General features: G+C 48.0%; 2 protein-coding genes across 3 annotated transcripts in view; one reads left to right on the forward strand and one right to left on the reverse strand.

Moving 5' to 3' along the window:
• Positions 1–1,759, reverse strand: part of trappc1 (trafficking protein particle complex subunit 1) — a 4,617-nt gene extending 2,858 nt beyond the window's left edge. The window contains exons 1-2 of one of the 2 annotated variants that reach the window (XM_084462965.1): positions 1,718–1,759; positions 1,214–1,312 (exon numbers count right to left, since the gene is read on the reverse strand). In XM_084462965.1, the coding sequence (XP_084319091.1) occupies positions 1,214–1,312 (99 nt within the window). In that variant the 5' untranslated portion in view covers positions 1,718–1,759. Of the gene's footprint in view, positions 1–1,213; positions 1,313–1,689 lie in introns of both variants that reach the window. The other variant, XM_084462964.1, reaches the window with a different exon arrangement.
• Positions 1,760–2,300: 541 nt separating this feature from the next.
• Positions 2,301–12,773, forward strand: psmb6 (proteasome 20S subunit beta 6). Its single transcript, XM_084462963.1, has 6 exons — positions 2,301–2,420; positions 2,750–2,817; positions 3,242–3,373; positions 3,604–3,733; positions 3,848–3,992; positions 12,582–12,773. Exons 1-6 carry the CDS (start codon positions 2,337–2,339, stop codon positions 12,707–12,709), a joined length of 687 nt encoding a protein of 228 aa, XP_084319089.1. The 5' UTR covers positions 2,301–2,336; the 3' UTR covers positions 12,710–12,773.
• Positions 12,774–17,500: the final 4,727 nt, after the last annotated feature.

Genomic DNA, 17,500 nt, shown 5'->3' on the forward strand with positions numbered 1-17,500 from the left:
AGAGAGAGGGAGGGAGGGGGAGAGAGAGAGAGAGAGAGGGAGAGAGAGAGAGAGAGAGAGAGAGGGAGGGGGAGAGGGAGAGAGAGGGAGGGGGAGAGGGAGGGGGAGAGAGAGAGAGAGAGGGGGAGAGAGAGAGAGAGAGAGAGGAGGGAGAGGGAGGGGGAGAGGTGGAGAGGTGGAGAGAGAGAGATAGAGAGAGAGACAGAGGGGGGGTGAGAGAAGATCATTCCACACATCAGCTTAAAACTACTCGGAAGAGAGAGGTCAAAGGTCAAAACAACAACAGCAGCTTGTAGTTAGGGTCAGTGTTAGGGTCAGTGTTAGAGACAGAGAGACAGAGAGAGATACTTTAATCATCCCTGTGGGAGGATCTGGGGTTGGGGAGGGTTGGATGACACACTTCAGCCACATTTCATGTAGACAGTATGAGGCCCTGTAGCTGCTTATAGACCCTGTCATGTTATAAAGCCTGTACATGTTGATATAAAGCCTGTACATGTTGTTATAAAGCCTGTACATGTTGTTATAAAGCCTGTACATGTTATAAAGCCTGTACATGTTGTTATAAAGCCTGTACATGTTGTTATAAAGCCTGTACATGTTGTTATAAAGCCTGTACATGTTGTTATAAAGCCTGTACATGTTGTTATAAACCCTGTACATGTTGTTATAAAGCCTGTACATGTTGTTATAAAGCCTGTACGATGTTGTTATAAAGCCTGTATCTACATTTGGTTTGGTTTATTTATTATTATACCACTATATCAGAACTAGCAGATCAGATTGGATGGGCTGAGCTGGAGTGAAAGCAGATATATGGTATTTAGTCCATAGTGCTATAGTCCAATGTGATATTATATTATTATAAACCAGTATAAGATCTTGTGTTATAAGCCCTGCATTATAAACCCTGTATTATAAACCCAGTGTTATAACCCTTTCATAAGCACGGTATTATAAACCCTGTGTGTTATGAACCCTGTATTATAAACCCTGTGTGTTATGAACCCTGTATTATAAACCCTGTGTGTTATGAACCCTGTATTATAAACCCTGTGTGTTATGAACCCTGTATTATAAACCCTGTATTATAAACCCTGTGTGTTATAAACCCTGTGTGTTATGAACCCTGTATTATTAAACCCTGTGTGTTATAAACCCTGTGTGTTATGAACCCTGTGTGTTATGAACCCTGTATGAACCCTTGTCCCACCTCATCTTTGGAGATGCCCGCCTGCTTCTTGCGGTTCCACTCGCTGTAGTGAAGACAGGTGCCGTTACGGTCGAAGATGTACAGGTTGTGAACTGTCATCTATACACACACACACACACACACACACACACACACACACACACACACACACACACACACACACACAGGTGTACAGGTTATGGACCGTCATCCACACAGACAGAGACCAATAAAAGAACACAAACACAAGCTATAGTTCATCACCAAGACGTGCGCACGCACACACACGCGCACAAACGACGTAGAATGTTGTTGTTGTTTATTTGAACCAGCTGATCAGATGCTCTGGTAACTGCTCGTACTGGGCTGTCTAGAGACAGCTCTATAAACTTACCTTTCTTTTACCTCGCTAGAATCTAGACCACAAACTCTCTCTGACCATCAAATTCATCCAAATGCCTGGTCTGAAACAATGACAAAAACAACATTAAACTCACATTTGTAGCTGACGAGATGTGTGTTTACCTTGTTCTTCCTGTCTCACTCGGAAGGACCCCAGTCACGGGTTCCCTGGCTGTGCCTGACTAGAACACCCTTGTATGTCCACTCAAATTAAATATTTGATGATTATCGGGGAGAGATGTACACGTTAAAAACTAGACGGTTACACGTGTTTGTCCCGTCTGTACCGGAGAAACAACGGGAGTACATTTTGGAAAGGCACACGAGAGTGTTCTTTGATCGTAGCTACGTGAGAGAGTTGCGCTACTGACGCAGCCGCCCGTGAGAGAGTTACGCTACTAGCGCAGCCTCCGCCCGTGAGAGAGTTACGCTACTGACGCAGCCTCCGCCCGTGAGAGAGTTACGCTACTGACGCAGCCGCCGCCCGTGAGAGAGTTGCGCTACTGACGCAGCCGCCGCCCGTGAGAGAGTTGCGCTACTGACGCAGCCGCCGCCCGTGAGAGAGTTACGCTACTGACGCAGCCGCCGCCCGTGAGAGAGTTACGTTACTGACGCAGCCGCCCGTGAGAGAGTTACGCTACTGACGCAGAGCCGCCCGTGAGAGAGTTGCGCTACTGACGCAGCCGCATCCCGAGGATTCACTAAACGAACGTAACGTCGGTCCAGGAAATCGTGGTGTAAAATGGCGACAGCAACAATGAGGCACCAACTCTCTTCTAACTGTGATGTGGTGCCGGACTGGACCATGAAGGAAGTCAGCACCGGGGTGAGGGTTCCGTTAAGACCTGTACCGGCAAACCGCCGACGGTCTGTCCCGGTAACGGCTCCGGTCTGTCCCGGTAGCGGCTCCGGTCTGTCCCGGTAACGGCTCCGGTGGAGAGTTGTGAGCTTCAGTCTGAATGAGAGCAGGTCCAGAATGAGGGCTTAGTGGATAGTGAGCTAGTGAATGAGGGCTTAGTGGATAGTGAGCTAGCTAGAATTACATGTCATAAAGTTAGTAAGCAATGCAGATGGTCTAAACACGTGTGTGTGTGTGTGTGTGTGTGTGTGTGTGTGTGTGTGTGTGTGTGTGTGTGTTCTCTCCCCCTGTGCCAGACCACCATAATGGCGGTGGAGTATGATGGTGGAGTGGTGATTGGTGCAGACTCCCGCACCACTACGGGGTGAGACAGACACCATCTCCATGTGTGTGTGTGTGTGTGTGTGAGACAGACACCATCTCCATGTGTGTGTGTGTGTGTGTGTGTGTGTGTGTGTGTGTGTGTGAGAGACAGACACCATCTCCATGTGTGTGTGTGTGTGTGTGAGACAGACACCATCTCCATGTGTGTGTGTGTGTGTGAGACAGACACCATCTCCATGTGTGTGTGTGAGACAGGGGTGAAAACCCACCGTGTGTGCAAGTTAACTGACTGTGTGTGTGTGCAAGTTAACTGACTGTGTGTGTGTGTGCAAGTTAACTGACTGTGTGTGTGTGTGTAAGTTAACTGACTGTGTGTGTGTGTAAGTTAACTGACTGTGTGTGTGTAAGTTAACTGACTGTGTGTGTGTGTGTGTAAGTTAACTGAGTGTGTGTGTGTTCTCCAGGGCGTACATCGCTAACAGGGTAACAGACAAGCTGACCCCGATCCACGACCGCATCTTCTGCTGCCGCTCCGGCTCTGCTGCCGACACTCAGGCCATCGCTGACGCTGTCACCTACCAGCTGGGCTTCCACAGGTCTCTCTCACACACACACACACACACACACACACACACACACACACACACACACACACACACTCAGGCCATCGCTGACGCCGTCACCTACCGGCTGGGCTTCCACAGGTCTCTCACACACACACACACACACACACACACACACACACACACACACACACACACACACTCCAGTAAATATATTGACATAACACATGTGCTTACTGATTGTCTGTCCCTCCCTTCTACAGCATTGAGCTGGACGAAGCCCCATTGGTCCAGACAGCTGCCAATCTGTTCAAGGAGAGCTGCTATAGGTACAGAGAGGAGCTGGTGGCTGGGATCATCGTAGCTGGCTGGGACAAGAGACGAGGAGGACAGGTGAGGGTCACACACACACACACACACACACACACACACACACACACACACACACAGACTCTAGAGGTGGTGGAAACATTGATTGACCCCGCCCCTCACGGTGCCCCTCCCCAGGTGTTCACGGTGCCGGTGGGGGGCATGCTGGTCAGACAGGCCGTCTCGGTGGGGGGGTCCGGCAGCACCTACATCTACGGATACATGGACTCCAACTACAGGACCGGCATGACCAGGGAGCAGTGCCTCCAGCTCACGGGCTCTGGTGAGGAGGGACCTATAGATATATATATACATGACCAGGGACCTATAGATATATATATACATGACCAGGGACCTATAGATATATATATACATGACCAGGGACCTATAGATATATATATACATGACCAGGGACCTATAGATATATATATACATGACCAGGGACCTATAGATATATATATACATGACCAGGGACCTATAGATATATATATACATGACCAGGGACCTATATATATATATACACATGACCAGGGACCTATAGATATATATATACATGACCAGGGACCTATAGATATATATATATACATGACCAGGGACCTATAGATAGATATATACATGACCAGGGACCTATAGATATATATATATACATGACCAGGGACCTATAGATATATATATATACATGACCAGGGACCTATAGATATATATATATACATGACCAGGGACCTATAGATATATATATATACATGACCAGGGAGGAGTGCCTCCAGCTCACGGGCTCTGGTGAGGAGGGACCTATAGATATATATACATGACCAGGGACCTATAGATATATATATACATGACCAAGGACCTATAGATATATATATACATGACCAGGGACCTATAGATATATATATACATGACCAGGGACCTATAGATATATATATACATGACCAGGGACCTATATATATATATACACATGACCAGGGACCTATAGATATATATATACATGACCAGGGACCTATAGATATATATATATACATGACCAGGGACCTATAGATAGATATATACATGACCAGGGACCTATAGATATATATATATACATGACCAGGGACCTATAGATATATATATATACATGACCAGGGACCTATAGATATATATATATACATGACCAGGGACCTATAGATATATATATATACATGACCAGGGAGGAGTGCCTCCAGCTCACGGGCTCTGGTGAGGAGGGACCTATAGATATATATACATGACCAGGGACCTATAGATATATATATACATGACCAAGGACCTATAGATATATATATACATGACCAGGGACCTATAGATATATATATATACATGACCAGGGACCTATAGATATATATATATACATGACCAGGGACCTATAGATATATATATACATGACCAGGGACCTATAGATATATATACACATGACCAAGGACCTATAGATATATATATACATGACCAGGGACCTATAGATATATATATATACATGACCAGGGACCTATAGATATATATATATACATGACCAGGGACCTATAGATATATATATACATGACCAGGGACCTATAGATATATATATATACATGACCAGGGACCTATAGATATACATATATATATGACCAGGGACCTATAGATATATATATATGACCAGGGACCTATATATATATACATGACCAGGGATCTATAGATATATATATATACATGACCAGGGACCTATAGATATACATATATATATGACCAGGGACCTATAGATATATATACATGACCAGGGACCTATAGATATATACATGACCAGGGACCTATAGATATATACATGACCAGGGACCTATAGATATATATACATGACCAGGGACCTATAGATATATACATGACCAGGGACCTATAGATATATACATGACCAGGGACCTATAGATATATATACATGACCAGGGACCTATAGATATATACATGACCAGGGACCTATATATATATATACATGACCAGGGACCTATAGATATATATATACATGACCAGGGACCTATAGATATATATATATACATGACCAGGGACCTATAGATATATATACATGACCAGGGACCTATAGATATATACATGACCAGGGACCTATAGATATATACATGACCAGGGACCTATAGATATATATACATGACCAGGGACCTATAGATATATATATATACATGACCAGGGACCTATAGATATATATATATACATGACCAGGGACCTATAGATATATATATACATGACCAGGGACCTATAGATATATATATATACATGACCAGGGACCTATAGATATATATATATACATGACCAGGGACCTATAGATATATATATACATGACCAGGGACCTATAGATATATATATACATGACCAGGGACCTATCTATATATATATATATATACATGACCAGGGACCTATAGATATATATATACATGACCAGGGACCTATAGATATATATATATATACATGACCAAGGACCTATAGATATATATATACATGACCAGGGACCTATAGATATATATATATACATGACCAGGGACCTATAGATATATATATATATATATACATGACCAGGGACCTATAGATAGATATATATACATGACCAGGGACCTATAGATATATATATACATGACCAGGGACCTATAGATATATATACATGACCAGGGACCTATATATATATATACATGACCAGGGACCTATAGATATATATATATATACATGACCAGGGACCTATAGATATATATATACATGACCAGGGACCTATATATATATATACATGACCAGGGACCTATAGATATATATATACATGACCAGGGACCTATATATATATATACATGACCAGGGACCTATAGATATATATATATACATGACCAGGGACCTATAGATATATATATATACATGACCAGGGACCTATAGATATATATATACATGACCAGGGACCTATAGATATATATACATGACCAGGGACCTATAGATATATATATATACATGACCAGGGACCTAGATATATATATACATGACCAGGGACCTATAGATATATATATACATGACCAGGGACCTATAGATATATATATATACATGACCAGGGACCTATAGATATATATATACATGACCAGGGACCTATAGATATATATATATACATGACCAGGGACCTATAGATATATATATATACATGACCAGGGACCTATAGATATATATACATGACCAGGGACCTATAGATATATATATACATGACCAGGGACCTATAGATATATATATATACATGACCAGGGACCTATAGATATATATATACATGACCAGGGACCTATAGATATATATATACATGACCAGGGACCTATAGATATATATATATATACATGACCAGGGACCTATATATATATATATATACATGACCAGGGACCTATAGATATATATATATACATGACCAGGGACCTATAGATATATATACATGACCAGGGACCTATAGATATATATATATACATGACCAGGGACCTATAGATATATATACATGACCAGGGACCTATAGATATATATATATACATGACCAGGGACCTATAGATATATATATATACAATGACCAGGGACCTATAGATATATATATACATGACCAGGGACCTATAGATATATATATACATGACCAGGGACCTATAGATATATATATATACATGACCAGGGACCTATAGATATATATACATGACCAGGGACCTATAGATATATATATATACATGACCAGGGACCTATAGATATATATATATACATGACCAGGGACCTAGATATATATATACATGACCAGGGACCCATAGATATATATACATGACCAGGGACCTATAGATATATATATATATACATGACCAGGGACCTATAGATATATATATATACATGACCAGGGACCTATAGATATATATATATATACATGACCAGGGACCTATAGATATATATATATACATGACCAGGGACCTATAGATATATATATATATACATGACCAGGGACCTATAGATATATATATACATGACCAGGGACCTATAGATATATACATGACCAGGGACCTATAGATATATATATACATGACCAGGGACCTATAGATATATATATACATGACCAGGGACCTATAGATATATATATATACATGACCAGGGACCTAGATATATATATACATGACCAGGGACCTATAGATATATACATGACCAGGGACCTATAGATATATATATACATGACCAGGGACCTATAGATATATATATACATGACCAGGGACCTATAGATATATATATATACATGACCAGGGACCTAGATATATATATACATGACCAGGGACCTATAGATATATATATATACATGACCAGGGACCTATAGATATATATATATATACATGACCAGGGACCTATAGATATATATATATACATGACCAGGGACCTATAGATATATATACATGACCAGGGACCTATAGATATATATATATACATGACCAGGGACCTATAGATATATATATATACATGACCAGGGACCTATAGATATATATATATACATGACCAGGGACCTAGATATATATATATACATGACCAGGGACCTATAGATATATATATTAGGGTGCATCAAATTGCAATGTTAAAATTAAATCTCAACATATCATTCTGCCTGGGGTGGCATTTTGTTATGACACACATACAAATGATTTGTGCAAAGTTTTGGGAAAATTACTTGAGATTTAGAGGTCCAACGCAGCATGTGAAAAATACCAAAATGGGCGTTTTTGGGTGTTTTCCTGAATAACATCGATGCAATCTCAAAAACGACAAGAAATAGATTTTTAGAACATTTATTTTGAATAGAACAACATAAAATCTAATACTCAAGTAAAGTACAACTCCTCAGTGTCTGTACTTAAGTACAGTATTCAAGTAAATCAAGTTACTGTCCTCGAACATGTCTCAATATAGTGTCCTACTCCTGGTCCAGCTTGCGCTTGCTGCGGCGAAGATTTGGATTTTGTGTGCGGTCATGCTCAACTGCCTGCAGCACATTTTGCAGGTGCTCCTCGCTCCTGGCTGCTGCCACGAAGTCTGACGTCAGTTTGACGCCACGCTCGGCACAGTCATTCACCACATTGATGGCACGTACATTCACTGCACCCGTTTGAAATGCTGCACTGGAAGTCCAATCCTCTACATCCAGTGAAAGAAAAGTTGGATCAATGTGCAGCAGGTGCATGCCGAACCAGCAGTCTGGGTTGGCGAGGTCAGCCAAGCTGGTGGTCGGCGAGAGGGTTGGAAACTTCGGCTTGCCAAAGCCAGTGCCAAAGCGGAGCTGTGGGGCTCGCATGGGTAGATCAGCCGGCTTGTGCTCCAAGATGGCATCTGCAAGTGCGCGCCGCTCACCAACTGGCACCTTGGTGCTGAAGAGTGCCAGGGGCAGCATCTCGCATGTCAGGTACCATAGGTGCCTCTCCAGAGCCTTAATTGCTGATGCAGCGATGCCCTCGTCAACAGCCTTGTATTCACACAGGTGGCAGTAGAGTGTGAGGTCATTCCATCCAGCATCTACGGCCGTGTCACAGGCCATCCACCATGTTGCGTAGATGTGCGTAATGAACTTGGCAAACGCCCGAATCTTCAACACCTGCTGTTGTGTTGTGATGGTCCCCTGAGGAAGCAACGCAATGTGCTGCTCCATCAAGGCCAGCTTGAGGGTGTAGAGCAGCTTGGCCATCCACCGTGCCTTGTGCAGTGCTCCCGGTCGTTGCAAGGTTACTGGAGTTTGATCTGCAATGTCTGCACTCAGATACACTAGACATAGCTGCACAAACTCACGATAGTCACCCCTCTTGTAGTTGAGCAGTCCTGCAGCGCAAACATTGAGTTCAGCACGCAACTTGCCAAGAAATGGTGGTTCAGCATCCCCAGGAATGTAGCAGGACAATGTGCCGCCCTTGAGTGGCAACAGGTTCCAGTTGTCCCGCAGACGTGTAAACAATGTCACCTCTGGCGATCGTGACACCTCCACCTTGAGGTGAGTGAAAATGTGGCTGAGGAGCACCTCTCCGATGTGGTGCCGGCAACCGGACCAGAGTAGTGGTCGACCCAGTGAGTTCTGGATGGCAATGCAGGCTGCTGTGAGATGGCCGGTGTTTGAGGCCGTGGTGTCAAATGCCATGTTGACAACCTGATCGGTACAGCACCAGTCCTGCAGCAGCTTGCATGTCAGCCGGGCGATGATCGTTCCACATGCCTCGTTAGTCCCCTTCATGTATGCTGGCACGCCGAGTAGTTTTAGCCGCTCCGCATCTCCGACCACCACCGTCAGACGCTCCTCCAACTGACGCACATTGTTGAGCATTGGTGTCAACTTGCTGTCCCAGTGCAGGGTGCACATGGGAGGGGGTGTCCACTGCTCGTGCTGTTCCTCACTGATGGTCTTCAGCACTTGACGGCGTGATCGGTCTGCTGTCGCGTAGGATGTGGAGACCATTTCTGAATTTCCACCTGACTCCTCGATCAGGCCGCGTGTGAAAGCAGCCTGCTGCGTTGGTGTCATCTTCAATCGTGTAGCCAGTGACACAAGGCTTGGCCGGCTGAGAATGTCAGATGGAATGAATGCTGTGGTGCCTGTCTTCTTGCGTTCACGGATGGGTGTGTTCTCAGCCAGTGGAGCAACTGCTTCATCTGCATTGCCATCCTCATCACTTTCGCTTTCTAATACCACCATGCTGGTAGACATCGCCGTCATCTCCTGCTCCTTGGTGAGGTAGGCCTGCTGCGCTTCTTCACGCTCCTGTCGCCGCTTCACCTTAATAATGATAATAATAATAATAAACTTTATTTGTATAGCACCTTCCATGACATGCAATGCAGCTCAAAGTGCTTTACAGATCAAGCACAAAACATTAAAATAAGAAAATAGAAGCAGAAACATAAAATTACATAAAAATAAAAGCAAACCTTGGATTGCAGCTTGACATCGAATGCTCCAAATGTGGCCACTCTGTCGCCCTTCATGCTGGCTAGAAAAGCAAGGTCCTCTGCATCACGGATCAGCTCCTCTGCGTTTGGAGTCCACAGCGGGAACGTGGCATCCAGCTTGTGCTCCATTGCGTCCACCAGTCGAGCAGTAGCCTCACTGGAGCGCCTTTCCTTTGGTATGCGCCGCAGCTTGTTGTTGGCATCGAGGAGGGCTATCATCTTCTCACATGCTCGCTGATCACTCCCCATTGGGATGTTGGCCTTTCCATAAAATGGACGCACCTGCTCCAAAACAATCTTAGCCGCCTGGAACCGTGACATGGCTCCAGTCAAACCTGGTCACTTTGCATGCAGTTGTGTGTCGCAGTTATACAGCAAGCACCGCAAGATCTGGTGACCACTTGGCAGCTTGGCGCCAGTGATAATGGCATCTGCATCGGTGATAGTGGCGCCCAGACCAAAAACCAGGGTGCGGCTCCTCTGGCAGGGGCCTAAGGCCATCTTGTGAGAGCTGGATCCTGTGGTGTGTGATGGTGGCGTTGAGGGAATTGACTCAGCAACTGAGCTACACAGGCAGAGCTTTTTATAGGCAAAGCCCCCCCCCCCCCATTTTTATGCAGGTGCGTGAAAATAGAATAGTTCCCGCAAAACAGAGGGTAAAATGTGCGGGAATATTGGAACAAACAGGTCTCCGGGCTTGAAATGTAACAATATTGCAACAACACACACACTGTTGTTGAATAACACACACACACACAGAGGTGCGGGAATATAGGAGCAGACAGGTCTCCGTGCTTGAAATATAACAATGTTGCAACCTTGTGCGTGAATAACTCACATTCACACACACACACACACACACACACACACACACACACACACACACACACACACACACACACACACACACACACACACCAGCAGGCCATGTGCGAGCAGGGCAGAGTGAAGGGACACAGTTCCTGTTACCCCCTTATGCCATAAAATCAGACGTACCGTTGCACCTCTAAATCACCTCGTATCGCTTTAATATTTTGTATCTATTGTTTTTGCATGGATGGTAACACTTTTAGCACCCATGCAAATCAATATTCCGGAAATGTGTATTTTGATGCACCCTAATATATATACATGACCAGGGACCTATAGATATATATATATACATGACCAGGGACCTATAGATATATATACATGACCAGGGACCTATAGATATATATATATACATGACCAGGGACCTATAGATATATATATATACATGACCAGGGAGGAGTGCCTCCAACTCACGGGCTCTGGTGAGGAGGGGAGGGACCAGTATATATAAACACATGTATACATTCAACATCTGTGATATTCAACTCTCTCCTCCCTCCCTCCCCCTCTCCCTCCCTCCCTCCCTCCCTCCCTCTCTCCCTCCCTCTCTCCCTCCCCCTCTCCCTCCCTCTCTCCCCCTCTCCCTCCCTCCCTCTCTCCCTCCCTCCCTCCCCCTCTCCCTCCCTCCCTCCCCCTCTCCCTCCCTCCCTCCCCCTCTCCCTCCCTCTCTCCCCCTCTCCCTCCCTCTCCCCCTCTCCCTCTCTCCCTCCCTCCCTCCCTCTCTCTCTCTCTCTCTCCCTCCCTCCCTCCCTCCCTCCCCCCCTCCCTCTCTCCCTCTCTCTCTCCCTCCCTCTCTCCCTCCCTCCCTCCCTCTCTCTCCCTCCCCCCCTCCCTCTCTCTCTCTCTCTCTCTCCCTCCCCCCCCCCCTCTCTCCCTCTCCCTCCCTCCCTCTCTCCCTCTCTCCCTCCCTCCCTCCCCCTCCCTCTCTCTCTCTCTCTCCCTCCCCCCCTCCCTCTCTCTCTCCCTCCCTCCCCCCCTCCCTCTCTCTCTCCCTCCCTCCCCCCCTCCCTCTCTCTCTCTCTCTCTCTCCCTCCCCCTCTCTCTCCTCCAGCTCTCAGCCTGGCTATGGAGCGTGATGGCTCCAGTGGAGGCGTGGTCAGACTGGCGGTCATCTCAGAGGAGGGCGTGGAGAGACGGGTCATCCTGGGGAACCAGCTCCCTCGCTTCTCCAGCGCCTAGACGCCGGACACACACACACACGAGCACACACACGCACACACACGCGCACACACACACACCTCCATCTACGAGTGTTGGCGTTCTGAAACGTTTCTATTTGTAATAAAGATCTAAAGTTGTCTTTTGAGCCGGCTGTTTCCGTGTCCTCTGTTCCCATGGCAACACAGAGCCCCTGTCTGAGGGGTCACATGACAGGGAGGGAGGAGTCAGCCCTTTAATAGTTTAATAACATCTTAATAATAACAGCTTAATACCATTTTATAGATGTTATTATAGAGCAACTTTTAATAATAGTTTTAAAGATTCTCTTGAGATGTGACCTGAACAAGGCATCATCAGCGGTTTTATTATTTATATAACATCACATCATCATATATAACATCACATCATCATATATAACATCACATTAGTCATTTAGCAGACGCTTCTATCAAAAGCAACTCACAATAATTGCATTTAACGCACTTCAGCTGAAGAGTAGAGAGAGCAGGTGTGTGTCTAACTGTATTATACATACAGTATATAGTCATATCCATACAGGCAGTATATAGTCATTTCCATACAGGCAGTAAATGATTCATATTTATAAAGCACTTTTAACTAAGACAGAATAGCGTATATAAAGTCATAGATGACCAGAAGGTTCCAGATGTTAGAGGCAGCAGAGTAGGAGGGAAACAGTTACACTGTCAAAATGCAGACATGATGTCACTCAGGGGTTCCTGTCTGAGGTGGTGGGGTCATGCCCCATGGCATGCTGGGTAGTAGTGACCTCCAGTCCTCCCCCCCAGACACCTCCCAGCCCCCCACCACCCACTCCACCTCCTCCCCCCCCCTCTCCCTCCTCCTCTCCCCCTCCGCGCTCTCCTCCCTCACTACCAGACTGTAGCGCTTTCTAGACTCCCCTCCTCCTCCTCCTCCTCCTCCCCCTCCTCCTCCCCCTCCCCCTCCCCCTCCTCCTCCTCCTCCTCCTCCTCCTCCTCCTCCTCCCTTCTCTGTCATCAGCCAGCTCTCCTCTGCGTCCCTCCATCCCTCTATCTCTTCCTCCCGGCTGAACACCCGATACAGAGTCTTCCTGTGTACCTCCCTCCTCCCTGCCCCTGCCCCTCCCCCTCCCTCCCTCTCTCCCCCTCCCTCCCTCCCTGCCCCTCCCCCTCCCTCCCTCTCTCCCCCTCCCTCCCTCCTCCCTGCCCCTCCCCCTCCCTCCCTCTCTCCCCCTCCATTCCCTGCTCCCTCCTTCCTGTTCCCAGCAAAGTCCTGCCCCTCCTCTCCCACTCCCTCTGCCCCCTCCTCCCCCTCCCCCTCTCTCTCCTCCTCCTCTCTCTCCCCCTCCCCCTCTCTCTCCCCCCCTCTCTCCCCCTCCCCCTCTCTCTCCCCCCCTCTCTCCTCCTCTCTAGAGATGAACAGAACTGAGCGATAGAGGGCCAGCACCCCTCCAGCGTCTCCCAGGGGGAGAGAGATCCGTTTGACTCCCCCGTTCTCCCCCCTGCCGGCCTCCTCCCTGTGCTGGACCGTGAGCAGCCTGAGCCCCGCCCCTCCTGCCCCCCACGGCCCCCCCCTCCCCCTCCTCAGGGGCAGGTAGGCGGTCCGGTACGCCCTGAGCAGCCAGACGCCGCTCACACACACGCACGCCGCAGACAGGAAGCCCAGCAGCGCGGTCCCCGCCAGCAGCCAGCAGCAGAACACGCCGGCCACGCCCCCGGCCCCGCCCCGGCCCCGCCTCCACGGGGGGGAGGTCAGCAGAGGAGGGGGGGGGCTGGCGGTGGGGGGGGGAGGGGTGGTAGCAGGCTGGGATGGGCTGTGAGGCCAGGGAGGGAGGGTGGGGGTAGTTTCTGTGGTAGAGGGGCTGGGGGTAGTTGTGGTAGGGGTGGAGGTTGTAGGGGCAGTAGGGGTGGAGGTAGTAGGGGCAGTAGGGGTGGAGGTAGTAGGGGCAGTAGGGCTGGGGGTAGTTGTGGTAGGGGTGGAGGTAGTAGGGGCAGTAGGGGTGGAGGTTGTAGGGGCAGTAGGGGTGGAGGTAGTAGGGGCAGTAGGGGTGGAGGTAGTAGGGGCAGTAGGGGTGGAGGTAGTAGGGGCAGTAGGGGTGGAGGTAGTAGGGGCAGTAGGGGTGGAGGTAGTAGGGGCAGTAGGGGTGGAGGTAGTAGTGGACGCCGGCCTCCTGTAGGGGGCGGTAGAGAGCAACGATGCGTCCCCCGTAGCCACGCCCCCCCAGACTCTGGCCCCGCCCCCCCAGACTCTGGGCCCGCCCCTGCCACCCCAGGCCTCCGTCCATTCCACCATCGCCGTGACAACCTCCCACCAGGACCAGGTCACGACCCGGGGAGCCTCGGACCACGCCCCCTCCCACAGCAGAGACGTGACCACGGGGCCGGGGGGAACGGTGGGAGGAGGAGGAGGAGGAAGAGTAGTGCTGCTAGTAGTAGGAGGAGGAGGAGGAGTAGTAGTAGGAGGAGGAGTAGTAGGAGGAGGAGTAGTAGGAGGAGGAGTAGTAGGAGGAAGAGTAGTAGGAGGAAGAGTAGTGCTGCTAGTAGGAGGAGGAGGAGGAGGAGTAGTAGTAATAGGAGTAGTAATAGGAGTAGTAATAGGAGTAGTAATAGGAGTAGTAGTAGTAATAGGAGTAGTAATAGGAGTAGTAGTAGTAATAGGAGTAGTAATAGGAGTAGTAGTAATAGGAGTAGTAATAGGAGTAGTAATAGGAGTAGTAATAGGAGTAGTAATAGGAGTAGTAGTAGTAATAGGAGTAGAAGAAGGAGGAGTAGTAATAGGAGGAGTAGTAGTAGCGGTAGAGGAGGTGATTCTGGGTCCTGGGTCCATGTCTCCGGCGTGGGGGTCGTGGGGGTGGGGTGGGCTCGGGTCACACAGCTCCTGCTCCTCCAGCTCCACCACGGGCCTCCACCTCAGAAGGGGCGGGGCATCACAGACCACGCTGGTGGCGTCGCTGGCGATGGTGTCGCCATCGCGAACGTAGACGTTGTAGTCGTAGTCGTCCAGGTGGCGTCGCAGGTAGTCCAGCGAGCAGGAGCACAGCCAGGGGTTCAGAGACAGGAAGACGTAGGGCAGGTCCGGCTTCCTGGAGAACCAGTCGTCAGGCATGGTCCGCACACGGTTCTGGTCCAGGTACAGGGTCTCCAGCACGGGGAGGGGGGACAGCAGGAGGGGGGGCAGGGTGGTCAGCTGGTTGGACGAGAGGTCCAGGATCTGGAGGGAGAGAGGGAGGGAGGGGGACATGAAGAAGGACGATGAAGGAGATGAAGATGGAGATGAAGAAGGACGATGGAGGAGATGAAGATGGAGATGAAGAAGGACGATGAAGGAGATGAAGATGGACATGAAGAAGGACGATGGAGGACGCTAGTGAAACACGTTGGGCATTAGGAATGAATATTCTGCATTGCTGAAGACAAGTCAGTCCAGCGAGTGAGTTTTTGGTAGAATGTGGTCCCTTAACTAACCCTTACCCTTTATACCTGCATACTAACCTCAGATTAGACAGTATATACCTGCATACTAACCTCAGATTAGACAGTAGACACCTGCATACTAACCTCAGATTAGACAGTAGATACCCGCATACTAACCTTCAGAGAGAGTGAATACTTGTATACTAACCTTCAGAGAGAGTGGATACTTGTATACTAACCTTCAGAGAGAGTGGATACTTGTATACTAACCTCCAGCTTGCTCAGGCCGTGGAAGGACTGGTCAGAGAGCGTGTCCAGGCCGTTGTGCTGCAGGTAGAGCTCGGTCAGGCCGGGGCAGGCCGCCAAGGCGTTCGGAGCCAGGGACTGGATTTGGTTCCCCCCCAGACGGAGGACTGTGAGGGTGGGCAGGACAGAGCCGGGGGTCGGGGGGAGCTCGCGGAGCAGGTTCTCACTCAGGTCCAGCTCGTACAGCTGGGAGAACACGCTGTAGGACGACCAGGAGAGGGACGAGAAACGGTTCTGAGGAAACAGCAGCACCTGGAAAAAGGGACACAATTGTGAACAGTTTCACAGAGGTTATAACATCTGGAAGGTAATAGATCAGACTATATGACCTGCTATTACCCTCCAGATGTTATAACCTATATAACGAGGCTATAACACATTATACCAGTGTTCTATAGATCATAACCCATGTGATCAGAGTTAGTAGCGTGTTCACATGTGATCCAGAGTTAGTAGCGTGTTCACGTGTGATCCAGAGTTAGTAGCGTGTTCACGTGTGATCCAGAGTTAGTAGCGTGTTCTAGATCATAACCCATGTGATCCAGAGTTAGTAGCGTGTTCACGTGTGATCCAGAGTTAGTAGCGTGTTCACATGTGATCCAGAGTTAGCGTGTGCTCTAGCCCACCTTGTTGCTGGTGGGGGTCCCGGGGGGGGGCTCATCCAATCCCCTCGCAGTGCAGTTCAGACGCGGCCGGTGGTCCTTGTCTCTGTCGCTATGGCAACCCGCCAGAGGCGCGGCGCGGCGGGCCAGGTGGAGGAAGAGGAGGAGGATGAAGAGCAGGGAGGAATTCATTCTCTCTCTCTTCAGTCTGTCTGACTGACTGCTGCTTCAGTTCAACACACACACACACACACACACACACACTCCCTGGAGGCACTGTACAGCTGCAGAGTGTGTGATGTGTGTGTGTGTGTGTGTGTGTGTGTCAGCAGATATGTGGAGAGGATACAGTGTGTGTGTGTGTGTGTGTATCATATCATGTGACAGACAGCTTTCCTCTCTCCACCATATCTCTCTTCCTGGTCCTACAACTTTCAACTGTCACACTCACGTACACACACACACACACACACACACACACAGAC

Source organism: Borostomias antarcticus (genome assembly GCF_949987555.1).
Source record: "Borostomias antarcticus genome assembly, contig: scaffold_116, whole genome shotgun sequence".
Classification (NCBI taxonomy): Eukaryota; Metazoa; Chordata; class Actinopteri; order Stomiiformes; family Stomiidae; genus Borostomias; species Borostomias antarcticus.

Coding starts and splice junctions, on each gene's coding strand:
- psmb6 (XM_084462963.1), top strand. CDS start 2,337: ATGGCGACAGCAACAATGAGGCACCAACTCTCTTCTAACTGTGATGTG. Junction 2,421..2,749: donor TGAAGGAAGTCAGCACCGGG/GTGAGGGTTCCG, acceptor CCCCTGTGCCAG/ACCACCATAATGGCGGTGGA. Junction 3,734..3,847: donor ACAAGAGACGAGGAGGACAG/GTGAGGGTCACA, acceptor GCCCCTCCCCAG/GTGTTCACGGTGCCGGTGGG.